At 41.3% G+C, this 27,050-nt stretch overlaps 1 protein-coding gene across 1 annotated transcript in view; it reads left to right on the plus strand.

The window, feature by feature from the left end:
• The window catches only part of PPARD (peroxisome proliferator activated receptor delta), a 67,286-nt gene extending 40,909 nt beyond the window's left edge, over window positions 1–26,377 (plus strand). The window contains exons 3-6 of the mRNA XM_073616021.1: window positions 3,196–3,334; window positions 12,370–12,566; window positions 13,569–14,019; window positions 19,512–26,377. Of these exons, the coding sequence (XP_073472122.1) occupies window positions 3,196–3,334; window positions 12,370–12,566; window positions 13,569–14,019; window positions 19,512–19,759 (1,035 nt within the window). The 3' untranslated portion in view covers window positions 19,760–26,377. The remainder of the gene's footprint in view (window positions 1–3,195; window positions 3,335–12,369; window positions 12,567–13,568; window positions 14,020–19,511) is intronic.
• The last annotated feature ends 673 nt before the right edge of the window (window positions 26,378–27,050 follow it).

Here is a 27,050-nt window from a genome sequence, read left to right on the forward strand (position 1 = left end):
TACCTCACATGCGTGATTTGAACACTGTTTACATATGTGGACGTGATCTTTGTATGCATTCATCACTGCACAGGGGGATGGGGGTACTTTAAAAAAAAAAAGAAAATGATTTATTTTATTACATTTTTTTATTTATTTTTACACTGTCCCTTAAATAAAAAAATAGTACTTTAATTCCACAAAGAAATGTAAACATCCCTTGTGATGGAAATAAGGAGTGGCAGGTGCTCTTTATGGAGAGATCCTGGATCAATAAGACCCCACACATTAGATCAAATAAAAATACTGGTCTAATGCTTTAAAAACAAAAAAACAAAACACTACTCCGTTCCTCTTAGATTGTAGAGATAAGCAGAGGCCATCTTTTCCCGGTCGCTCTGCTATTACGATCCAAGGCTACAGTGGGAGGAGCCAAGATCTCCCTCTGACATCGGCCGGGAGTCACGTGACCACTGTGCTGGCCGCTCCACACGGGAGCTGACAGGCAGGGAGGGAGGGGGGTGAGGAGGACAGAGGAGAAAGCAGATGACGGAGGCGCGTAAGCTGTCCACTCTAGTCAAGGCTCAGCAGCCATGATTATCGTGGTCAGCTCACAAAGGTGGACACAGGAAGTGGCAGGATCAGCCAAGTTTTTTATAGTTTAGAGAGGGGCAGATTAGACAGCACAAGCACTGTGCTGTTTAATCTGCTATACGGGAACAGGATCTCTTTTTTTTTTCTTTTAGGGTTACAAACACTTTAAAACATTTTTCCACAGAAAATTGGAGAATTTACTTTTGTAAACAACATCAAAGTGGCTAGCATTCAAACAGATTATTGACCATTATTCAATACTTATATGTCACAGTGCATGATTGCCATTGAATAAGACACAGTTCATTGAGGGAACCATGACTGCAAACATGTACTGTGACATACTGCATGATCCCCTCCCTTCGGAGACTGGGCCGCAGGGCAGTATTCCAACATGATAATGACCCCAAACACACCTCTGCTGACTACTGCCTTGCCTTCTTTAGAAGCTGAGAGTAAAGGTGATGGACTGGTCAAGCATGTCTCCAAACCTAAATCCTATTGAGCATCTGTGGGGCATCCTCAAACGGAAGGTGGAGGAGCGCAAGGTCTCTTCTAACATCCACCAGCTCCGTGATGTCATCATGGAGGAGTGAAAGAGGACTCCAGTGGCAACCTGTGAAGCTCTGGTGAACTCCATGCCCAAGAGGGTTAAGGCAGTGCTGGAAAATAATGGTGGCCACACAAAATATTGACACTTTGGGCCCAATTTGGACATTTTCACTTAGGGGTTTACTCACTTTTGTTGCCAGTGGTTTAGACATTAATGGCTGTGTGTTAAGTTATTTTGAGGGGACAGCAAATTTACACTGTTATAAAAGCTGTACACTCACTACTTTACATTGTAGTAAAGTGTCATTTCTTCAGTGTTGTCACATGAAAAGATAGAATAAAAATTTACAAAAATGTGAGGAGTGTACTCACTTTTGTGAGATACTGTATATGTAGGATCCTATGGAAGCTGGAAACCAGTGATTGCCACTGGCTTCGGGGTCCCATACCGAACGACTGATCAATCGCTCGGCACAGGTGCTATTCAGGTAAAACTTTGCATTTCCTAAATGAATATAAAGCATTCTGTGATTGGAGGAGGGGGAGAGGTGACGTGGTGAAGTAACAATCTCCACCTCGTCCAATCAGAGAACACTTTACATTCATTAACCGCTTGAATGAATACAAAGCATTCTGTGATTGGAGGAGGGGGAGAGGTGACGTGGTGAAATAACAATCTCCACCTCGTCCAATCAGAGAACACTTTGCATTCATTAACCGCTTGAGCCCCGAAAGATTTTACCCTCTTCCTGACCAGAGCACTTTTTGCGATTTAGCACTGCGTTGCTTTAACTGACAATTTTGCGGTCGTGTGATGTTGCACCCAAACAAAATTTAAGTCTTTTTTTTCCCACAAATAGAGCTTTCTTTTGGTGGTATTTGATCACCTCTGCGGTTTTTATTTTTTGCGCTATAAACAAAAAAAGAGCAACAATTTTGAAAAAAACGCAATATTTTTTACTTTTTGCTATAATAAATATCCCCCAAAAATATATTAAAAAACTATTTTTTTCCTCAGTTTAGGCCGATATGTATACTACATATATTTGGTAGAAAAAATTGCAATAAGCGTCTACAAAATACGGGATAGTTTTATGGAATTTTTATTATTAATGTTTTTTTACTAGTAATGGCAGCGATCTGCGATTTTTATCAGGACTGCGCCATTATGGCGGACACGTTGGACAATTTTGAGGACCATTGGCACTTATACAGCGATCAGTGCTATAAAAATGCAATGATTACTGTAAAAATGTCACTGGCAGGGAAGGGGTTAACACTAGGGGGCGATCAAGGGGTTAATTGTGTTCCCTAATGTGTGTTCTAACTGAAGGGGGGAGGGGACTGTGTAGGGGAGATAACAGATCGCTGTTCATACTCTGTATGAACAGACGATCTGTCTCTTCTCCCCTCAGAGAACTGGAAACTTTGTGTTTAGTGTGCCCCGAGCGATCGCGGAGCCTGGCGGTGATCGCGACCGCTGGGCACTCGCATCGGCTCCGTGGGTGAGCAGGGGGTGTGCGCCCCTACTGGCCAAAAAAAGGAAGCAACATAACATAAAGGCGATTCGCACAGCTGAGCCATGTTGCCGCAGTGCAACTACTGGTCAGCAAGCGGTTAAGAAAATGGAAAGTATTCTCTGAATGACACACGTGCCGAGCAGGCAACTTCCTGTGTTCATTAAGCAGCAGTGCAGCCTATCGGCACGGGACCCGAGAAATAGTAGCACAAAACCGGTCCCGTCGGCTCCTGCTACCTCACAGTCTTGTGCGGTGGAGTGTTGCTGATGTCATAATGCCCCTAGACCGGGTCTGGACGTAAAGACGTTAGCAACAGTCCACCACTGGACGTGGGGGAGCACGATTTTCTGGAGGATCAAAGGATGGGGCGAATATAGGTTCTGTGTTCACCCCTAGACAAAATGAGCAGTTAATCCATGCAGTGCAGGCACAACCCCACTGCATTGGAAAAAAAGTTGAGCTGATGTTTTTGAGATGTTCAGGGTTATGAAAGAGTGCCACTAAACACCAAAGCTGCCAAAACCTAGTATCCGTCTTTTAACTTTTACAGGGTTTCTTTCGCCGAACATTGCGGATGAGGCTTCAGTATGAATACTGTAATCGCAACTGCAAGATACAGAAGAAGAATCGAAACAAATGTCAGTACTGTCGATTTCACAAGTGTCTAAACCTTGGCATGTCCCATAATGGTAAGTAATGTGTACATGTTGCTAAGCATTATGTTCTCTGAAAGGTTTCCATTTATATATTTTCATAATCACAATGAAAGTCTGCATTTGGGCATCAAAGCATTTTCTATACACTGGAACAAATGGCTTGATTTTTGATATAACGAAATATCACATGTTTAAACATTCTCCAGTTGTTCACTAACCACCCTATATACCATGCTTCTCACACTTCTGTATGCTTTCCTGACTCCAAAATTACTTGATTTGTAATTAGCTATTGTAGAGCCAGTTGTTGGAAATAAGTATCCTATGCGGGTTCATGGCCCCTTTTTTGTGACAAAAGGGAAGGCAGCACAGGAGCCTTGAAGCAGCACTAGGAACACTTTGCACCTGGTACTTACAGTGCCTATTATGCTCATGTATGCTCTCTACAGTGTGAGTCTGTGTCTGCACAGTGCTGATTGGTGCTGTGCCAGTCATATGACTAAAAAACTGTTTTAGAAGAGAAATTTGAAATACATTATAAATATAAAAAAATGTTTTACAACTCCTTATAAATCTTTATTGAGCATTAAATGTGTATATTTTGTGCATTAATATGGTGTAGGCAGAGTCAGATGATTGACACTAGCTTTCAATTTGTTCAGACAGCATCTGCATCCAAGGCTCTATTTTTCTTTTTGCTTTACATGTATTAGCAGTTACATTTGATATATTTATAACCAATTTATATTAAACCACTTCAGCCGGAAGGATTTACCCACTTCCTGACCAGGCCATTTTTTGCGATTTGGCACTGCTTCGCTTTAACTGACAATTTTGCGGTTGTGCGACACTGTACGCAAACAAAATTTACATCCTTTTTTTTCCCACTAATAGAGCTTTCTTTTGGTGGTATTTGATTACCTCTGTGGTTTTTATTTTTGCGCTATAAACAAAAATAGAGTGACAATTTTGAAAAAAAAAACTTTCTTTTTTAATTTCTGCTATAATAAATATCCCAAAAAATATTTAAAAAAAAACTATTTATTCATCAGTTTAGGCCAATATATATTCTTCTAAATATTTTTGGTTAAAAAAATCGCAATAGGCGTATATTGATTGGTTTGGCAAAAGTTATCGCGTCTACAAACTATGGAATAAGTTTGATCTACTGGTAATGGCAGCGATCTGCGATTTTTAGGGGGACTGCGACATTGCGGTGAACAAATTACACTTTTTGGGGACCAGTGACATTATTACATTGATCAGTGCTAAAAAATGCACTATCAATAAAAAAATGACACTGGCAATGAAGGGGTTAACACTAGGGTGCGATCAAGGGGTTAAGTGTGTTCCCTCAGCATGTTCTAACTGTAGGGGGATGGGCTGCCAGGGACATGACAGAGATCACTGTTCCCGATCACTGGGAACAGAAGATCTCTGACATGTCATCTGGCAGAATGGGGATGCGCCTTGTTTACACTGGCAGATCCCCGTTCTGCCTCTGTACACTGCGATCAAGTCAGCTGGACCCATGGCGCGCAGCTATCTCCCATGCACGGACCGCCATACAGCTACGGCAGTTCACGCAGGAGAGCCAACCTGCCACAGTATAATGACGGCGGCTGGTGGGCAAGCGGTAAAAGTGTTTTTGTGAGTTTCTTAGTAAATGTATTCAATTAGAATACTATATTCCACTCTATAGTGTTTAGTAATAGGAGGGCAAGGAGTGGGAGTGTCATTTACCACTGCGTATACACCCACATGTGTCACTATAGTAATGTGGGCTGTACAGATAAGAAAAAGACGGAACTAAGGAGCTTAGAAGGGAACTGAAATTGAGCATGCTCAGTAAAGGAAACCCACTGGTCTACACAATCTCAGTCTGGAGTGGGGACCCAGAGAAGATGGGAGGGACAGCTGAATGCAGGATCAACCAGGTATGCTTCACTCTACACAAAACAAAAGCTTTAGTGGCTTTGTGAGTATGAACACTCTGTTATATAACATGTAATGAGAGTTTACCCATAGTCTGGGTTTAATGACACGTCATTGCGTCAAACGTCAAACCCGAAAAAAAAAAAAAGTCAAACCTGAAAAAAAAACCTGTAAGACAAAGGCATAATGAGCTAGTATGCATCGCTCTTTTGCTGGGTCTTCTCTGCTGTCTTCTCGCTCTGTTCTTCTTCCGATGTTGACTTGACACTCTCTACCACTCTAATGCTGGGTGCGCAGTGTGCCGATACTTATATTGGTATTAGAGGTCGACCGATATGGGTTTTTCTCTGGCCGATGCCGATATTTAGAAATCGCGGTGGCCGATGGCCGATATATGATGCCGATTTTTTTGGGCTGATATATTAGGCCGATTTTTTTTTTTTCTTTTTTTTTTTTTTTTTCCCCTTCATCTTATAAAATCTAACAGTTAGACCCCTTTCACACTGGGGTGTTTTTCAGGCGCTTTTGGGCTAAAAATAGCGCCTGTAAAGTGCCTGTAAAACGGCTTCCCTGCAGAATGTGTGAACGCTCGAGTGCTTTCACACTGAGGCGATGCGCTGGCAGGATGTTAAAAAAAAAGTCCTGCAAGCGGCATCTTTGGAGCGGTGTATACCGCTGCTCCACCACTCCTGCCCATTGAAATGAATGCGCACCGCTGCCGAAGTGCCTACAAAGTGTTTCTGCAGCAGCGCTTCAGGGGCGCATTTAACTCCTTCCTCGGCCGCTAGCTGGGTTATAAGCGCCCCGCTAGCAGCCGAATAGCGCCGCTAAAATGGCGGTAAAGCGCCGCTAAAACTAACAGCGTTTTACTGTCAACGCATGCCCGCTCCAGTGTGAAAGCAGCCTTAAGTAATAAGTGATACAGAAAATTTTTTACATTTAAACATTTATTAAACAAAACAAACCTCCAGTCAGTTCACTTGTATGTATAATTTAGATTAAAAAAAATAACTATATCTCAAATATTAAATACACAAAAACAGGTAATCAAAACTTTCGGACGAAAAAAAATGGGCTAACTTTACTGCTTTTTTTTTTTTTTTTCATTAGTGTATTTTTTTTTTTTTTAATTGCGTTTGAAAGACCGCTGTGCAAATACCGTGTGACATAAAATATTGCAACAACCGCTATTTTATTCCCTAGGGTCTCTGCTAAAAAAAATATATATATAATGTTTGGGGGTTCTAAGTGATTTTCTAGCAGAAAATGCAGGATTTTTACTTGTAAGCAACAAATGTCAGAAAAGATTTAGTCTTTAAATGGTTAAACGGAGAACTTCTACACACGGAGTTCAGTCTATTGATAAAAAAAAACCTGAAGAGATACAATGTTTCTTCTTATCAGATTTGGCAGGCTGCCCAGGGAGGAGAGAAGAAAACTTCAGACAACTTGCACTGACTTCTATTACAGAAGTCACTTGCAAGTCCCGCTGAAGTTATAATCGGCTTTTTTTATCAGCACAATCTGCCGATGCCGATTAAGTAAAAAAAGCCAAATATCGGCCGATATATCGGTTGACCTCTAATTGGTATAGGGCGGGGTCCGGTGATGTCTGGGGCAGTGATGTCATAAGGGGAGGGCCTTCGGATGACATCACACGGTGACCCCGCCCCATGCCAATATAAGTAGTGGCACACCGCGCACCCGACATTAGAGCGGGAGAGAGCGTTGAGTCAACATCGGAAGAAGAACGTTTTTTCGGCATGGGGGTTCCCCTTAAAATTCATATCAGACCAAAGGGCCTGGTATGCTCTTGGGAGGGGAAACCCATGGCGTTTTTCTTAATTTGGCGTGGAGTTCCCCTTCAAGATCATCAGAGCACAATTTGCATGCCAAAGTCGGATCAATTAAGACTGCGATCCAAATTTGTCCCTACTTCAGTGATATTCAGTGGGCTGAATTAGAATCAAAGTTGGACCAAAGTAGTGCAGGGAGCATTTTCAAAGTCGGACCGAACTTGTGTCGGACCAGTTAAGATGGCTCATATAGGGAAACATTGATTTTCACACGTCATGCGACATGAGCTCCCAATGTCGGAGCATTTGTCGTACCAGTGTGAACCCGGCCAAAACGATAAAATCCAAAAACAGAAAGCTGCTGTCCTAATTTTGATGAGTAATCAAATCCTAATGATGTAAGAAAATAAACAGCGCTACTCCATATATACCTATTTGTAATGTGTTACCACCTTACCACATTAAAACAAATATCCAATTGATGCAATGTGCAAAAATAAAAGAAATAAATATGCAAACAAAAAATTATAATTATACTAAGAAATTCATAAAGAATAAAGTGCTACTGCTATAAACTGTGCAATCAAATATGTTTACATAAATGTGCAAAAATACATGCATCCAGAAAACTATGTGCAAAAGAAGAAAAGTCCATATATTTCATACAAAAAGATGTCCCAAAAAGTGTAGTCTTAGATGTGATTCAGTTCTTCCAAAACAATTCCTTTCCAGTGTGCATCAAACACCCAGTGCAATCCTCCACCATTATCACTAGGTCAACTCACCAGAAATAAATGTTGGTCAAATTATAAACCAGCTACTGCCTTTCCCCCATAAACTCTGCGGCTGCTGATTCTACTTCAACAAGGCTCTTAACAATATTCAGTATCATGTACTCCACCAACACATGCAAGAGGAGGACAAAAAAAAGGAAGCTCCCAAAGTGTAAAATCATTTAAAAACAATGCAACGGAATGGATCTAGGGTACAAGGAACACACATACCAAAGGAATGATTGTTTTCAGCGGGAATTGCAAGGACGTCCCCCAAGAGGTTTTTTAAACCACAGGACACCCTACCATCAGAGAAGAGGGTACAGTGTCATCACATGCCGTACAGTGTCATCACATGCCTTACAGAGTCATTACATGCCGTACAGAGTCATCATATGCTGTAAAGTTTCATCACATGTTGTACAGAGCCATCGCTGCACATGCAGCAAAATGCCTTATTTGATGGGAGGCATTATTCAACAGGACACCTACAGTTGGCTACCAACTGTAAGTGGTACGCAAAAGTTTGCGTGTCCTACGTCGGCACATTTATTTATTTTTAAATAAGTTTATTAAGTATATAAATTGAGAACCCTTAATCCGCAATATGAGTGAATTTTGGTATTTTTACGTTTTTAAAAGTGATTGGAGATTGAATGTTTTGAAATGATTGAGAGATGGGGCCAGATGCCCTCTATAAAGATAGCATTGTTGCATTTGTACGTCCTTCTTCTCCTCGAAAACGTTGTATGACGAAATGCGAATGTGGGGACCAGGACACTGAGGTCACCACGCACACTGACATCACACTCACGGCTTGGAGCTCCAGCCGGAAGCGATAGAGCTATATGATGAAGCTGCTATACCAGTGTCGGGTAGGCACCTTAAAATGTGAGTGAATTATATATGTTTTAAATAAAGAGCATTGTTTTTAAATGATTTTACACTATGGGAGCTTCATTTTTTTGTCCTCCTACTGCATGTGATGTTGGAGTACATGAGACTGAATAAGAGCCTCGTTGGAGTGGAATCAGCAGCCACAGAATTTATGGGGGAAAGCGCAGTAGCTGGTTTATAATTTGATAAGCATTTATTTCTGGTGAGTTGACCTAGTGATAATGGTGGAGGATTGCACTGGGTGTTTGATGTACATTGGAAAGGAATTGTTTTGGAAGAACTGAATTACGTCCAAGACTACACTATTGGGAAAATCTCAGGATCTGTGATCTAAACCTCATATACCACTCATCCTACCATTGCGCCACATTAAATGGTCTAGAATCCGAGTTGAATTCAAATGAGCTATGAACAAGATATGCTAGACTACAATATTTCTACTATATGCCTGTTTGTATTGAAAAATTGTGAGTTAATAGTTGAAGATTTTTCTTAATAAATCAGAGCTCTACCTTTCTTTTTACACGTGAAAGACTTGTGATTCACTTCTAATGGCTGGAGATTGTTGTTGATGTCCTTGACCCTGAGGGGTACATTGCCTACTTTGCCAAACATGAGAATGTGAGGCAAATTAATTTGGTGAGTTTAAACCGAATGGGGAAGTGGTTGCACAGTCTCACATGGTGTGGTGTGAAGATATTCTAAAGACACATCTACCGAATGTTACAGATCATCAGTTTCACTGGGTGTGATTTCAGTCTACTTTTCATTTATTTTGAGAATATATAATATTTGTTTATTGTGTTCCATTTATGTTTAGGTGAGGGTGAGATCACTCTTTCACTTTGTAGTGCCGTTATTTACCTCACGTTTTAGGTGATTTTGGTTGCAAGACTACACTATTATTGGTCTTTTTGTATGAAATATATGGCCTTTTTTTCTTTTACACATAGTTTTCTGGATGCATATATTTTTTGCAAATTTATATAAACATATATGATTGCACAGTTTATTGCACTAGCACTTTATTGCATATGAATCTTTTAGTAGAATTAGTATTCTTTTGCATATTTATTGCTCTTATTTTTACACATTGGATTAGCTGGATATTTTAATGCGGTAAGGTTACAAATAGGTATATATGAAGTAGTGCTGTTCATTTTCTTACCCCATTTTTTAATTAGGAATAAAAGAGTTGCACTCGCAAAACTATTAGCAGGCGGGCAATAGATCCATCATAACTGATTTTTCATACTACACTATGAGCCCTGTGCTGGTTTTCTTTGTACTATATAAACATGTTCCTGAAGCTCCCCCTTCTGGCAACCTAGCAGCATTGATTCCCAGTTACTTTTGGAGAGATGCTTCTGTATACTGTAGTGTAGAGCAGTGGTTTTCAACCTCAGTCCTCGAGTACCCCCAACAAGCAATGTTTGTAGGTTTTCCTTTATCTTGCACAGGTGCTTTAAATCAGAGTCAATGGCTTGGTATTTTGGACAGCTATTTTATCTAAGGGAAATTCCCAAAACATGGCCTGCTGGGGGTACTTGAGGACTGAGGTTGAGAACCACTGCTATAAAGTATGGGTTACCCGTGACCTAGTGTGATCACTTTGCATTTATTGATTTCCTTTTAACTTCACTTATTGAATCATTGATTTATGAATCCACACACTAGTGTTCCTGTTCCTACATCATCACATATAAGTCAGGGCTGAGCGCTTGGTGAAGTTTTTGTTTGTTACATTCTCCATTAGGGGCCTTTCACACGTGTGGATCCGTTTTTACTCCTCCGCTTGCTCAGTGGAGATCGCTCCATTTATACCCGCTGAGCCGGCGGATGACAAGTCCGTCTCTGCACTCTGTGCAGGGACGAACCTGTCAGAGCGCCACTCTCCCCTATGGGGGGATCGGATGATTATGGACCACCTGTCCGTTTTCATCCGATTCGATCCTCAGATGGATGGAAAAATAGGGTTTTCCTCCGTCACACTTTTTCGGATCAGAGCGGATCGGATGTCAGAGGACCTGTCACCACTGACATCCGTCGCTCCATAGAGGTCTATGGAGCGCCCGTTCAGGTCCGCCTAAAAAACTGACAAGTGGACCCGACTGGTCCGCAGGTGTGAAAGGGCCCTTACATGTTAAACTCAAGTCCAAGGACGAGCCACAAAGGAGGTTGCACTTTTATCCATGGTCTGTTTTTTAACAGATAAATATGTTTTTTGGAAACCTTTAATATGAACTTTGGATTACCCACATTCGCAGAACAGCTTAAATTCACTGCACCTCTTTATGAGCAGTAATACAACTTCTATTGTTTTATTATATCAACTAATAGTTACAGTTCACTGACAGTAAATAGTTTATTCAACTTCTATTCTGGTTGGAGGGGGGGGTGCCTTGTAAACAGGGCCAGGACAGGTGGGGGGCAGGAATCATGAGAGGTGGGGGGGGGGCGCCACTTGGAGAGTTCCTGCCGCTACAAGCTAACGACAGCAGCATCACTACTCCTGTCAGATTAGCGGGGAAGTCACAAGCAGCTTGGCGTGGGATGTCACAAACAGTTTAGCTCGGGATGTCTCAAGCAGCACTGTCACAAGCCAAATCTGGAGAGCAGAAGAGAGTTAGGAGGTGAGTGATGTGCTCTCTCTGCCCTCCAGCTCCTCCACCTTCTGATCGCTCCTGCATCAAGATTGTGCAGGGTTTGCAAACCTGTAAAGTCTTGATCTGACAGTCAGGGGTGTCCCCGGCCACAATTCCATACCCCGCAGGAGCATCTCTCCCCACTAGCTGCCTGGCAGAAGTGTTGAATGTCCACTTGCCCTAGGCTACTCCTAAACTCTGGTGTGGCAAGATGAGGAGGAACCTGGGGGGTAGGGCATCACACAGCCATCTGCTGCACTGAATCTGAGGTCTGTGTGTTTGAAGGAGGGGAGAATTGCACTGGGGACAAGGGAGGAGGGGGGCAAAGTAAGAAAGTTGTGATAACAGTGTGCTAGGAAGGGGAGTTGGGGAGAGAGGATTTGTGTAGGGGGTGATTTGGGGGGAAGGGGTTGCTAGGAAGGGTACGTTGGGAGGGGTATTTGTGTTAGGAGGGAAAATTGGGGGGGGGGGGGTTGTGCTAGGAGGGGGGATTTGTGCTCATGGGGAAATTTGGGGAGGGGGGTGATTTGTGCTAGGAGGGGGGATTTTGGGGGAGGTGCCTTGTGCTAGGAAGGGAAATGTTTTGGCAGGGATTTGTGTTAGAAAGGGGCTTTTGAGGGGATTTGTGATGGGTAAGGATTTGTGCACATGAGGAAATTCGGTGGGGGGGGGGGTTGTGCTAGGAGGGGGGATTTGTCAGCTCTGGGGAAATTTGCAAGTTGTGTCACCAGTGGCTGCCATCCCCAGGCCCAAACATGGAATTAAGTTTGGCCAATTATTTTGGAAAATCCCTGAAATTTGATTCGAGTATGACCAGCTTATGTCTGCATGTCTAGTAACTCAAGTGCAGAAATCTCACCAATAAAGTCCCTGGGTGATAAAAAACTGTCAGGTAGTTCAACATCTTTCAAAACTGAAATATAAATTCTGGGTTTACTAACCCTTTATCATTAGACTATATATTCATCCAATTTTGTTATTCTTAGTCTTAGTTTTTACATTTCTCTGTTACTCTCTTTCAGCAATTAGATTTGGTCGAATGCCTGAAGCAGAGAAGAGGCGCCTGGTACAGACATCAGCAGTGGATTCGGAAACAACTGACTCCCAGGTGTCAGATCTGCTGGCACTATCACAGCAAATCCATTCTTCTTACATGAACACTTTCACTATGACAAAGAAAAGAGCACGGGACATTCTAACTGGCAGGAGTAGCATATCGGTGAGGACGAGAGAAATTTCCTGACTAAAAAGAAAATGCAAACTAACCTACTAACCATGGGGCAAGGTATTTACATAAATCAATAGTTGCATTGCTTAATTAATATATGAAAAACACCACTTCACTAGAATATATTTCTCTGTCTAGTTTAGTTTTTGTGTTCTTCAAATTGTCAGGGCACACAGAAGATTGGCAATTGGCAATTCTCAAACTGTGAAATCTGAAAGGCTTTCCATTTTACAACTTTGGTATTTTTATTATCTAGCCTTTATTACATGGTCTTTATTCTCTTTTCATTTTATAATGCATGTAATTCATAGTAACATGTAGTGTCACCTTTTGCCTTAGTTTAATTAGCTTTCACAAATGATGTTCAAGATAGAAGAGATCATCTGTGAGAGATTGGTGAGGCCCAGATGCAGATGTTTTCCATAAGAGATAGGTGAGGCTCAAGTGTCTTCTTTGATAGATAGGTGATGCCCAGATATCTTCTCTGAGAGATAGGTGAGGCCCTGGCGTCTTCTGTAAGAGACTGATGAGGCCCAGATGTCTTCCGTAAGACATAGTAGAGGTCCAAATATCTTCTAAGACAGATAGATGAGAGCCATGTCTGAAAGACTGGTAAGGCCCAGGTGTCGTTCATATGAGATAAGTGAGACCAAAGTGTCTTCTTTGTGAGGCTTGAGAGGCCCAAGTGTCTTCCTTAAGACATAGCTGAGGCCCAAAAATCTTCTGTAGAAGATAGGTGAGTCCTGGGTGTCCTCTGTTAGAGACTGATAAAGTTTATGAATCTTCCATAAGAAATAGGTGAGCCCCAAATGTTTTCTGTGAGAGAAAGGTGAGGCCCAGGAGTCATCTATTACAAGCATGAAACAATCTATTACAAGCATGAAAAGCCTTGTGAATTTTTTTAAGAAATGCTGTAGTAGATGACAATTCTGTCTATGGACATTTGAGTACTGAAACAAGATTGTTACATAAACTACATTTATTTTTTTTCAGCCCTTTGTAATACATGACATGGAGACCCTGTGGCAGGCTGAACGAGGGGCAGTGTGGGAGCAGTTACCAATGCAGGATCCTCCTGGAACAGAAATTGGAGTTCATGTATTTTATCGCTGCCAATGTACTTCAGTGGAGACTGTGCGTGCACTTACTGACTTTGCAAAAAATGTTCCAGGCTTCAGCTCTCTCTACCTCAATGATCAAGTCACACTACTAAAATACGGAGTCCATGAAGCAATATTTTGCATGATAGCCTCCCTTATGAACAAGGATGGGCTACTGGTAGCTGGAGGCCGTGGCTTTGTCACTCGTGAATTTCTACGCAGTCTACGTCTTCCGTTCTGCCATATAATGGAACCCAAATTTCACTTTGCCTCCAAGTTCAATGCACTGGAACTTAACGACAGTGATCTGGCACTCTTCGTAGCTGCTATCATCTTATGTGGTGGTTAGAACCCTCCCATTATTTAATCGTGTCCTAATGTTGTATTCCTCCCTCTATGTCATGTCTGTTTTCATCATATAAACAAAAAAAGGGTAAACCTATAGGATAGAAACTATTGGTTGTGATATATCATGTCAGTTTGCTGCATCTCAAAATGCTGACACCTGTGGAAATGCAGGTAATTTTAGTTTTGTGGCTTTCCAGTGAAAAGATGTAACAAGAGCAATATGTTTGTTTAACTGGTTTCCGGACATCCTTCCGCACTGTGGCAAGGCGGCCTGGCTACGCAAAACAATGTACCTGTACGTCGCTTTGTGCAGTAGCTTTGGGGGATCGTGCATGCTACTGGAGGTGCAATCGCGCGCTGATTGGCTAAAGGGGGGCCAATCAGTGGGTCCCCACCGGCAACCCGCAATCGTTCCCAGAAGAGGCAGAACACTGTTCTGCCTATGTAAACAAGGCAGATTGCCGTTCTGTCAGAGAGAAAAGAGAGAGATCTTGTGTTTTTGATAAGCAGGAACACAGATCTATTTCTTTCCCCTGTCAAACCATCCCCCACACAGTTAGAAAGCACTCCCTAAGGACACACTTAACCCTTTGATCACCCCTGGTGTTAACCCCTTCTCTGTCAGTGTCATTAGTACAGTAACAGTGCATATTTTTAGCACTGATCACTCTATTAGTGTCACTGGTCCCCAAAAAAGTGTCAAAAGTGTCATTTAGGGGTCCGATTTGTCCGCGGCAATGTCGCAGTCCAGCCAAAAATCGCTGATCACTGCCATTACTAGTAAAAAGGATAAATAAATAAAAATTCCAAAAAAATCCCATAGTTTGTAGACACAATAACTTTTGCTCAAACCAATCGATATACACATATTGGGATTTTTTTTACCAAAAATATGTAGCAGAATACATATTGACCTAAACTGATGAAGAAATTCGTGGTTATTTTTACATTTTTCTATTGGATATCTATTATAACTGAAAGTAAAAAATATTGTTTTTTTTTTTCAAAATTGTCGCTCTTTATTGGTTTATAAAGCAAAAAATAAAACCTGCAGAGATGATCAAATACCACCAAAAGAAAGCTTGATTTGTAGGGAAAAAAGGACATCAATTTAATTTGGGTACAGTGTCGCACAACCACGCAATTGTCAGTTAAAATAATGCAGTGCCAAAAATGGCCTGGTCATGAAGGTCATGAAGAGGGTAAAACCTTCCGGGACTGAAGTGGTTAAAACAGGTACTCAAAAGTTTGGTATTGTGCTTTATTGTTAATGATTTTTGTTTGCAACTGAATTGGGGGCATCCAGTTGCAGTTAATAAGAATTGCATGCTTGTGGCAATAGGTGCCCTACCACCTCCACAGACATAAACATGTACATTCTGTAAATCTGAATTTGCATGTTAATTCACAGCCTTGAAAATGTCCAGACCCTTTAATACCCTAAACCCGTGTACACACGGGCGGACTTTTCAGCATCAAGCGTCCGACGGTCTTTCCGACGGACTTTCGACGGAGTTATGACAGACTTTCGAACGACCGGACTTGCCCACACACGAATGGACTAAAGCCTGTTTGAAAGTCCGTTGGACTGAACGTGATGACGTACGAAGGGACTAGAATAAGGAAGTTCATAGCCAGTAGCCAATAGCTGCCCTAGCGTCCTTTTTTGCACGTCGGACTAGCATACAGACAAACTGATTTTTCGACTGGACTCGTCAGAAAGATTTGAAACATGTTCCAAATCTAAAGTCCATCTGATTTTCGACAGGAAAAGTGCCCTGCCCTAGCCCTAGTGCTGCCCTAGCGTCCTTTTTTGCACGTCGGACTAGCATACAGACGAACTGATTTTTCGACTGGACTTGTCAGAAAGATTTGAAACATGTTCCAAATCTAAAGTCCATCTGATTTTCGACAGAAAAAGTCCGCTGAAGGTCCGATGAAGCCCACACACGGTTGGATTCGTTCAGACCAGTCCGGTCGAAAAGTCCGCCCGTTTGTACGCGGCTTAAGTCAGCTTAGAATGAACCAGTCAGTGGCTCGGTTCTGTAGAACAGAAGGCACAAGATCCATTTGGTAAATTACTCATAATTACTAATGAAAGGTAAACCCTTATGAAATGCAAGCAAGAAAAGCAAACAACTGGCATTGAAACATTCATAAGAAAGTACCAATTAGTTAGAAGTCGTGAGGTACCAGACTGTTCTAGCCATACAAGAGTAGAATTATGCAACAAAATGTTCACTTTCAGAACATTTTTTTTTTCGATTTTCCACTTGTTGGGGGAGTCAAATTGACCTTAATTTTCCTCTGCAGTGACAGGAAAATTTTAAAAGAGCAAGATGGAAAACTTTTCTCAATTAATTAATTTCCTAACAGTGAAAGTGATTTTCACTCTGGAAAGTCCATGTATTCCAAAATGGAATGTTAAAAGCAAAAAAAACATTGTGAAGTACTTTCCAAATGACATTTGTTATGCACCAATCAGAATTTTCATATAAATGTTCGTGCAAACATTTGTTCTGAAATCTATTAGTGTATGGCAAGCTTTAGACTGCATGGCTGGAAGCAAAGAAAGAGAAATGTACCATTTTAAACATGAATAAAATATTAAAAGTATTTTCAGTGATACTTTTAGGTTTAGTTCACATAGGTGATAACCACAGAGTATGTCTGGCCCATGCTGAGTAACCCTAACTGATTTTTTTTTTTTGAATAGTGCAGTACACACCTAATGTAGTACTTTATTCTAAAAAACAAAGATGGGCGAACAGGCTGGATTTTTAATTCAGAAGAGACATGCTTTATCTCTTCTGTATTAAAGTTACTTACCTGCCTGTCTGCCCCAAATTCGGCAATGCTGCAGGCACGGTTGTGATGTCATCTCAGCTCAGCCAATGACAGAGGCCGACCAACAAGACCCGGAAGCTGGCGGTTACCTGAAGATCGCTGGACTGAAGGTAAGTATAGTTCTGCCTTATTAAACTTAATACTGTACTGTGCAACCAGTTTGGGTGTTATTTGCTGCAGAAACGAATCAGAATGGATTCTGTTAAAGTCAGGCCAGCACAAGATAGATTCAGATTTGTTACAATGATTACTAAATGCACCTAAAGTGTAAGTAAAACCACAGCTTTGTTTTCTTTTAAGTTATGGTACACTGAAGACATATTAGAACCCCTGTCAGGTTTTTAATGTTGAACTCTTTCAACCAGAAAACCTGTTTTGTTGACAAATATCTAAAAGAGGAATTGGAGAGATTGCCTCATAGTTTCTGTTGAGTCTCTGGGACAAGAAGTAAAGAATAACATCTGCAACCAGACTCAAGCAGTAAAACAAAACCCGACAGAAGTCTTTACCAATCCCTAATCTATCTAAATTTAAAAAAATATTTTTCTTTACATAAACTTTAAAGCTACACTCATGATAAATATTAAAAGAGAAGTATGTTTTGTTTTTCCCCATCATACTTACCTAGGTGGACGCAGCATCTGTCCCCTGGCACCTCTATACTGAGAACCGAGCCATCGAACACTGCCGATGGCTCAGTTCACTCGGCTGCCCGAGCAGAGAGCTGCTGCCTGTCAGTGAGCCCCTCCCCGCCCTTTACGCCCCCCCCCCCCCCCCCCGTGCATGCTCACTGGAGCGATAAACTGTGGAGGGATAGGGAGCGGCCGTCTCAGGCACTCAGCGGCTCACTGAGAGGGGTGTCAGTCCAGGCACCTGGGGGATCTAGATTTTATTGTCGTGATGACACGGTGCCTGGACTGATCTGATTCCTGTGATATCAGCAGAGAGCGGACTTCAGTCTGCTCTCTGCTGAAAACGGGTCACAAGGTTGCAAAACGGATTGCACTCCTGTGACCCATAGGAGAAGCCCAGCCAAATGAGCTCAGGCTGAACTTCTCCTTTAAAGCATTATTTAATGAAGTTTTGTAATCCTTTTAAAATAATTAAATGTTTTTACATACAACTAGCATATGTACTTGAATCTGTCTTGATATCAGACTCTGTCATCCCCTACATAGCAGCACTCAGACTGGGAGAGGGAGGAGTAGAACTAAGATCTATTCAGGGCTCTGCTGCACATGTGCTGACAGTAGGAGAGAGAATAGTGAGCAGAGGTGATGGCCTACCACTGTGTTGCTGCTCTGTAATTGTCCAATCAGCAGGCTGTAATGGTAAGCTAACACCGCTGTAGGTGTCTGTGTTAATGGGGCTTATGTTCGCATAAGACAGGTTTTGCATTCCCATTAAAGTCTATGGGAATGCAAAACCTTTTTGAATCAGGTCAAATGCAGATCAGAAGGTGGTCATCTGCAGATTAAAGGCACTTGTCTTTGAATTCTGAATAATTTCAGAAGTGTCTCAAACTAATTTCAAACTGGTGCCGTCAATAAAAACCCAAAGCCCTTCGACACAGGCTCCAACAGAGAAAGTGGAATCACTCTTTCAACTGTGCTGACTGATAAGGGTTGTAGGAATTACAAAAGTCTCTGAACAAATTGTTTAGCAGGTATGATAGGTCACCTGTGTGTATTTCATTGGTGTACTTTGCTGTTTGCCTAAAATATAGCTGTAAGAGTAGCAAAGCTTTATTGAATAAAGGCCCCAGCATGTGAGTGCTTGAGCATGTGCAGCATAAACTCCAGTGTATATCCTTGGCCCAGAAAGCCCAGGAGCAGAGTACAGCCACCCATAGACATAAATGATGGTGTGCAACGGTACTGGGGTATATGCCCGTGTTAGCGTAAGCACGAGTATATCATACAGGCAAATGCAAAAATAGAAATGTTTTTCAATTTTTGCATACTCCCGTACACTAGGATCGTGTTTATGCAACCACTAGTGTATACACCTGTACAGCTGTGCACAGCCATTCATGTTTATAGGCGGCTCTACATGGAAGCTGGGCATTGTGAGTGTGGGAAATATTATTATTATACTGGATTTATGTAGCGCCAACAGTTTACGCAGTGCTTCATTTACAATGCAAGGGCTCAGGCACCCGTGTGTAATAGGCCCAAGGATGACCGTGTACACCAGAGTTTCCTAGAAAACACTAGCACGTAATGCAGAAATGTATTTGCTGTCTCCATAGTCTCTTAAAATGGAGTGTCAGGACAATTCAGAAAACCACAGCATGAGATGCTGTTCCTTTCTTTCAAAATTCTCTTGGGAGATCAGCCAGAAAAGTAAAGATTCAGAAATGTGACTGGCATACATAATAATTATCCTGATTTGATAAAGGTTGTGACTTACTGCCATTTTGTTCCCCTTCAGTCGGAAACCTCTGGAAATATCACCTCTTCATTGTTATATAGGCATTTTACACCTTTGATGGTTTTTACAAGCTCATTTACTATTCTGCTTGCTGTCAGGTTCCTTTCTCTGATCTATTTTAAACATAGTTTGTTCTTCTGCATTCAATATTTCCCCACTCTTGTTTCAGTCCACTTTGTAACGTTGTTCTTTTCTCTTTTCTTTCTAGACCGTCCAGGCCTTATGAGCCCTCCCCAAGTGGAGAACATCCAAGAAAGAATTCTAAGTGCTCTTCGTAGTCATCTGCAGACATCTCACCCTGATGCACCTTTCCTCTTTCCAAAACTTCTTCACAAGATGGCTGATCTACGACAACTGGTGACAGAGCATGCTGAGCTTGTTCAGAGTATCAAACGTACCGAGTCCAGTGCATCACTGCATCCTCTTCTGCAGGAGATCTATAAAGACATGTATTGATCTTATTTAGACTTGCAACCTGTTATGACTACCTGCTAATTTAGAGAGTAACTTTATAATCTGTATAGATATTACTGATATATACCTTAGATTTTTTGTATGTTAAATCAAAAGGCACTTAAATATGTCATATTGATTCTTAAATTCCTGTTTAGCATAAATATATAGTTCAAGCTCACCTTAAAATGCAGTGAGACTTCAAGGAGAGCAATTCCACTCAAATTTCATATCTCTGTTTTGCTTGGAGTTAGGTGGATTTGATTCCTCAATGGAATTGCTGGTTGGGATGCTTGCCCCTACAAATAACACCACTTTCAATGGCCAAACATAGCTTCTCAGTTGCTCTACACTTGTCACCCGCCTTCTTGAGTTCTCCATTTATGCCTACTTAGAATGCACTACAGAGGGGTACAGAAATACTGCATCATGTGTCCTCTGATAGATTCTCCATAGAGATATATATAGAACTTACAGGCGAGTGACACAAGTAGCTTAACACAAAGGCAAGCTGTTAGCCTGGTACGGCCATTTTAAGTGTCAGTAGAGATCTTCTTGTCAGGAAAGACCCAGCAAAGTATCAGGTCTGGTTTTATTACAATCTACTGGTTCTAACTACAGTAGGTTCATTCTCCTTGGTGCTCCGGATAATTGCACTTTGTACCTCACCTTGGCAGCCCATAGACATTAGTGGATAGTTTGATGTATAAGCACTGTTGGAGAACCCCAAAACCACCTGAGATAAATGCAAAAAAATTACAATCTGACACTTGATTGGTTTGGTACTATAGAAAGTGGGGCCCACCTTACGACTCCTGTGTACACTCGAGGTTCTGAGTGGGCTGTGCAATAAAAAGCAGGGATTTCAAAACATTTGTGATGTAAAGCATTATAAGATGTATTGTTGCAAAGGCTAGTGCAACCATTCTTAACCGGGGTTCCTTTATAATTTTCTGGTGGTTCCCCGAGCAGTGGCAGACTTGATTTCCCACCTATGTCTATCACTATTGTTGGGGTAGAATTTTCCACTGACATCCATTGTAAGGGGACACTTTTCCACTGATCTCCAATACAGGTGGGCATCTCACCACTGTCCAAAAATGCAAATGCTCTTCTTCTGCTGAACACCAATGTAGGAGGACATTTCTTCACTAACCTCTAACAATAGGGGAAATTTTGCTACTGACCACTAGTAAGCGGGAACACTACAATTTCCATTGTCTGTGTTTCTTTTCTGATTATTATTCTTCATTACATTTCCGTATTTTTACTGAAGATAATTTTGATATATAGAGCAAGAGGGTATTAAAAAATTATTCACTCTGGGAGTCTAATACACTACGGTGTGGATTTACGTAAGGCAAAAAGACTGTGCTCTTTGGAAGTGCTGTTGCACTCATTTGTCCCAGAGCTTAGTAAATGCATTGAAACTCCACTGATTTCCATCATCCAATCATATGCAAGCAAAAAATGCATTCTTAAAAAAAAATCCTTGCACCCGATTGAGTATTCTTTACAAAGTGAAACTTCCCCACATTTATTAAGCACTGGGGAAATAGAGCGCAACTGCACTTGAAAAATGCAGTCTACTTGCCTTTAGTAAATCAACCCCCTATGTATGCCAGAATATTTATTGTTTTCTGGATCTTACTGAGAACACTTATGTACCTTCAGATATAATCATTTTAAGCAGGGTTTCCCTAAAACCTAAACATAATTGAAAGTGTTTCCCTGGGATGAAAAGGTTGTGAAAGACTAGGCTAAGGTGAAGGAGTTGATTAACATGTTATCTAACATACCCTTATTCTTTAACCACCTCAATACAAGGCACTTACACCCCCTTCCTGCCCAGGCCATTTTTTAGCTTTCAGCGCTGCCACAATTTGAATGACAATTGCGCGATCGTGCTACACTGGAACCATGTGAAATTTTTATAATTTTCTTCACACAAATAGAGCTTTCTTTTGGTGGTATCTAATCACTCCTGGGTTTTTAATTTTTTCCTAAATGACCAAAAATGTTGAAAAAGTTTTTCTGTCAGTACATTTTGTAAATAAGTAATTTTTCTCCTTCACTGATGGGCGCTGATGAGGCGGTACTGATGGGCACTGATAGGTTGCACTGATGGGAACTGATGAGGTGGCACTTATGGGCACTGATGAGGCGGCACTTATGGGCACTGATTAGGTGACACTGATGAGGAGGCACGAATATGCCGCACTTATGGGCAATGATAGATGGCACTGATAGGCGGCACTGGTGGGCACTGGGCACAGATAGAAAGCACTGGTGGGCACAGATAGGCAGCACTGGTGGGCACAGGCAGCACTATTGGGCACGGAAAGGTGGCACGGAGAGGCGGCACTGATGGGCATTGATGGGCAGCAGTGATGAGCATTGATGGGCAGCACTGACTGGCATCACTTGTAGGCACTGATTGCTGGCACTTGTGGGCACAGATTGGTGGCACTTGTGGGCACTGTTTGGCACTGATTGCTGGCAGTGGTAGGCAATCATTGCGGGCACTTAATTGTAATCAGGGCACTAATGATCAGTGCCCTGGTTACATACCTAGCTGTCCTCTGTGAGGAGATGCCGCTGATTGGCTCTCCTCTCCTCACACTCTGTCAGTGTGAGGCGAGAAGCGCCGATTACCGGCATCTCCGTGTTTACATGTGACCGGCTGTGATTGGACACAGCTGATCACATGGTTAAAGAGCCACGGCCGTGGCTCTTTACACAGATCTGGGTTGCGCCATGTCCTAGCAACATGTTGCTGCCGTGATCAGCGCACGAGAGCGGACGTTCTGGGAAGCTGTCATATGACATCCACCCAGAATGAAAGCCACCTGCCCAGCCATCATTTGACGGTGGGCCGGTGGCAAGTGGGTAAATAAGCCTGATAGAGTATATCCACTTAATGGTGACTTTCTATGTAATGTTTTCCCAATTCCAATATGTGGAATTGAAAACCGATACATCATCACCATCACCACCACCAATGATTTAGGCTTTTGATAAGCAACTTTTTTGAGGTTCCTATATCTTTATATATAACTATACGGACTAGAGTAAATAAACATACAAGATTTTATATGTTTCTCTACCCTAGTCCTTATAGTTATTTACCTAAACTATTTTAATTGTACTAATTACTGTTTACATTAGACTGGATCTATGTAGCACTTATTTTACATATATGTACATATACATTTACATACAAACACCGATTAAAGAATGTATATGTCTAGCATATACATACAGTATGTACTTATGTATCATGCAAAGGTGATAATGACAATATTTATATTGCATCATATATATAAATTGTACCTGTAGCAAAATAGTATTTTTCCTTTTTCTAAAGTAGTTTTTAAGAAGAACTTAAAAAAGTGAAAAATATAATTTCAGAAAACAACCCTTCCTGTGAAAAGCTTTCTTTTTTTACTTTTATCTTTTACATATAGAACCATTCTAAATATAAGAGGCTCTTTGTGTCCAATTCTCCTCAATCACTGTATGTGATAGCTGTCAATAATAGGGGACAAAGATGATCCCAAGGAAACAAAATGACATATAGAGAATAAGATAACTGTGGGCTCCTGGGTTGGAAAACAAGTTCATGTGCATTTTACCTTCCCTTTATGCTGGGTTCACACTGTTGTGAGGCGCGGCTCACAACAGGGAGTCCAGTGTGTCTCTGTTCACCATTTCAGGTCCGATTTCAGTCCGAATTTTTAGCTGAATTCAGACCAGAAGATGTACGGGACTCTTCTACAAACTGCTCTGCAGCCGTCCCGGAGCTGTGTGAACTGGCTCCATTGAGAGCCGTCACAGTCTCCTGACATGAGAATTCACAATAGTGTGAACCCAGCTTTAAAGTGGTTATAAACCCTCACATATACCCAGTGAAGTGTAGTGAATAGCCTCAGATGATACACAGAGATGAAACAAATCATCCTACATCTCTTCAAAAGTGCAGAATTGTGATAAAATCCTTCTTCATCAGGAGCACAAAGGAGGGGGCAGAGAGCTGCAGTTAAAGCTATTGTACAGTGTGTGAGAGCTGATTGGACGAAATGGACACACCCCCCTTTACACACGGCACAGAAAAAAAGGAACAATGCAGAGCTCTGTTGTGAATAGACAAGTTGTGTGCTGGGCTCTCTGCTTTATCACCATTTTATCTCTGGTGTCGGGATAGCTTGTCAGAAGTGACACATGCAGATAACAAAGGGACAAAGCACCAGAGAGAAATTACACTCAGAGCTTTGGAGAGAGACAAGTAAACACTACAGATATACTGTATGTGCTTTGTTCAGATTTCATGACTGATGTTTACAACCACTTTAAGCTTTAATAACTAAGATAAAATTGTCTAACCAGATCCACAATAACAGACAATATAAATGTTCCTCTGTAGACAGGGTTCTTCTTTAAAGAAAGCATATGTAAAATAAGAAGATAATGGGGTTGATGAGCTAAAACTGGAGAGTGCAGTACAAACCAATCAGCTTCCATTTTTTTTTTGTCAAAGCTTAATTGAAAAAAGCTGAAGTTAGAAGCAGGTTGACTACCATGCTGCACCAGATTTTACAGTCCCCAGTTTTAGTAAATCAACCCCAGTGTGTTCCAAAAGGAGACCTGGGGGCCGCTATTGCTGGTATCCCCATCTAACAATTCCTAACTGCCGGGCTGCCATACTGATGCTGTACCTTAAAGTATATGTGAACCCTAACCTTTTAAAACAACCCATTCAGTTTAAAATAGAAAGGAAAGGCAAAGCATGTGTGTATATATATTTAAAAAAACATTATAAATACATTTTTCCCCTTTTTATGTGATCACATAACCTCTGTTCTTAACTCCATAAGGAGCTCAGAGAGTTGGGGGAGGAGAAACAGCAGCACACGTGTCTTCCCAGTGAATAACTTTGCAGGAGGAAGGGGGGCATGTCAGGACAAGTCTGATCATTGGAGGAGAGCAGACTGAGTTCCCAGCACAGCTAGAGAACTGACCACGGTGAGCTCTCCTGCCTAATGCAGTCAGTTTTCATTAGGAAAGCAGAGGGACTGACAGGAACACCAGGAATTTAACATAAAGAAAGCAACACAAAGAGAACAGGATACTTTTTTCATACAAGTACATGATACAGCAGGCACATAGCAGGAATATGAAATGTTGGGTTTACATATTCTTTAAAGCGTTCTATGTCACTGATCCAAAAAATGTTTAGAGATGAGGAATGTTTCTCTGACTTTTGCTTGCTCCAGGTTTGAGGCTATAAATAACTAAAGTCACATACTTGCCAGCAATGGCAGTCTCTATATTCCCAGTGCAATGCAGTGTGACATGCTTGTAGTACACTAAGCACATTGCATTGCAATTTGAAAGCAATCAAAACTACAACAGTGCACACTAGCATTATATCTATGCTTCTGTGTTCTTCTGTGTTTTTTTTTAGTATTGTTTTTGGCTGGCGCGTTTTCTTATGATCATGTATGCTGCCATTCCCGATCAATATGTCCTCTACCACAGTTTGACTTCTCAAAATGCTCCTGAACTTCTGTCAGCACACATAAACACACAGCACACACAGCACAAATGCAAAAGGTAAAACAATGGCAAACTTGTACATGTGTTAATGTGTGTTAAAAGGAAAAGCTATAAATGGGCCTTTAAGGCATAGACAAATGGGTCCTTATGTACATATTACTGTGGTTCCTGTGCATTAGATCTGATTGTGCTAAAAAACTGTCATAATATTTCCAATGACGTATTATGTGATAGTATATACATTACTAACCCAATATGTTTCTAATGCACTGTTTTGCAAGGCCTTTTCTTCAATCAATGTAGACCTATTTCTTTGTACTCAGCATACGAATTGGTGTTTCTGGTGTACAGTACATCCTTTGTATTCCAAAGAGGTAAATGTAAGCTGTAGGAAAAACCTCAATATGCATGTTACAGCAATAGGCTGAAAATGTGTCTATAAATACACTTTTTATGGATGTGTCCAAAGGACCCATGTGCATACATTGCTGTTTAAATTGTTCAAAATTCAGAAGTTATATAAGAATAGAACTGATAAAACGAATAGAAGCGATATAAGAGTACACTGCTGCCTACAAACACAAGGACTACTGTGCTGAAATGCTGTGTAAGCAGGTCTTAGGTGGGCTTATGGCGACTTGAGAAAACTGGGCCACACACATTGCAATCTGAATGTACAATCTCTTTTATATTTTCCAATATCTCTGTGATATAAAATGTTCTACTTGCTTTGGTATAAAATAAATAGATTTTTTTGTGAGATTTCACACTTTTTGTAAGTGATTGTACAATCAGATTGCATTGTATCTGGCCAGCCCAAAAGGAACCTGTCATGAGAGAAATGTGCAGGCTACAATTGCTGACATCTTGCTTAGATATTTGGGTCGTTGACTTGAAATAAGTGTGTAGATAAGGTTTTTTTTTTTTTTTTTTACCCCAGATTTCCTTATCTGCAAACCTTTCCAGATCAGTGATTCAGAAAGTATTAAATTAATTTATATAGAAGAAAAAAACCTTTGCGCCAATGAAGAAAAAATAAAATAATAATAAATCAAATGATTGCCAGCAGCAGTGTGAATGTGAGCTGACTAGCGTCACAGTGACATGAAAGAGAAAAAACACAGTGCTTAACTAGTATGAATTTCAAACATACATCAATGTGTAAATTAACTGTAACTGTAAACATTTCAGTTAACAGTCCCACTTTGTTGTGAAATAAAGTGCTCGTGCATAGATCAATTAAAGATGCTCCAATATTCAATGTTCAGACAGAGGTGCCCCACATGGATGTACACTCACCCTAACACGTTGACCACCTATTGCTAGAGTGGTCACTTGAGCATTGTGAGAATATATGACCCCTGGATGGTGAATTCCAAGTTAGCTAATGCTTAGGAAGGTTCACCATGGATGGGGAGAAAGAATGACAGCCTGGGTGTATAAATGGCACTGGCAGTAGGATCATAGGCATAGGCAGGCACGCAAGTGCAGGGCCACTTAACCATCCCCGTACCGATCACATAGATGGGCTCCTCATTCACCTCCTCATCGGTTCACTGACACAGTGGGGGATGCAAGGATGGCGTCTGGGCAGAAGTGATGTCAACGCGTTTCGCTGTGCTATTGCGTAGCTTCATCTAGATTTTTTTTAAAATGACTTTTACACAATAAAGTGTTTAACCTGTACATAGTGCTCTGCGCCTCTATCACTTAGGTAGCCCCTCGTTTCTCTCCCCCC

Source organism: Aquarana catesbeiana, linkage group LG02 (genome assembly GCF_042186555.1).
Source record: "Aquarana catesbeiana isolate 2022-GZ linkage group LG02, ASM4218655v1, whole genome shotgun sequence".
Classification (NCBI taxonomy): Eukaryota; Metazoa; Chordata; class Amphibia; order Anura; family Ranidae; genus Aquarana; species Aquarana catesbeiana.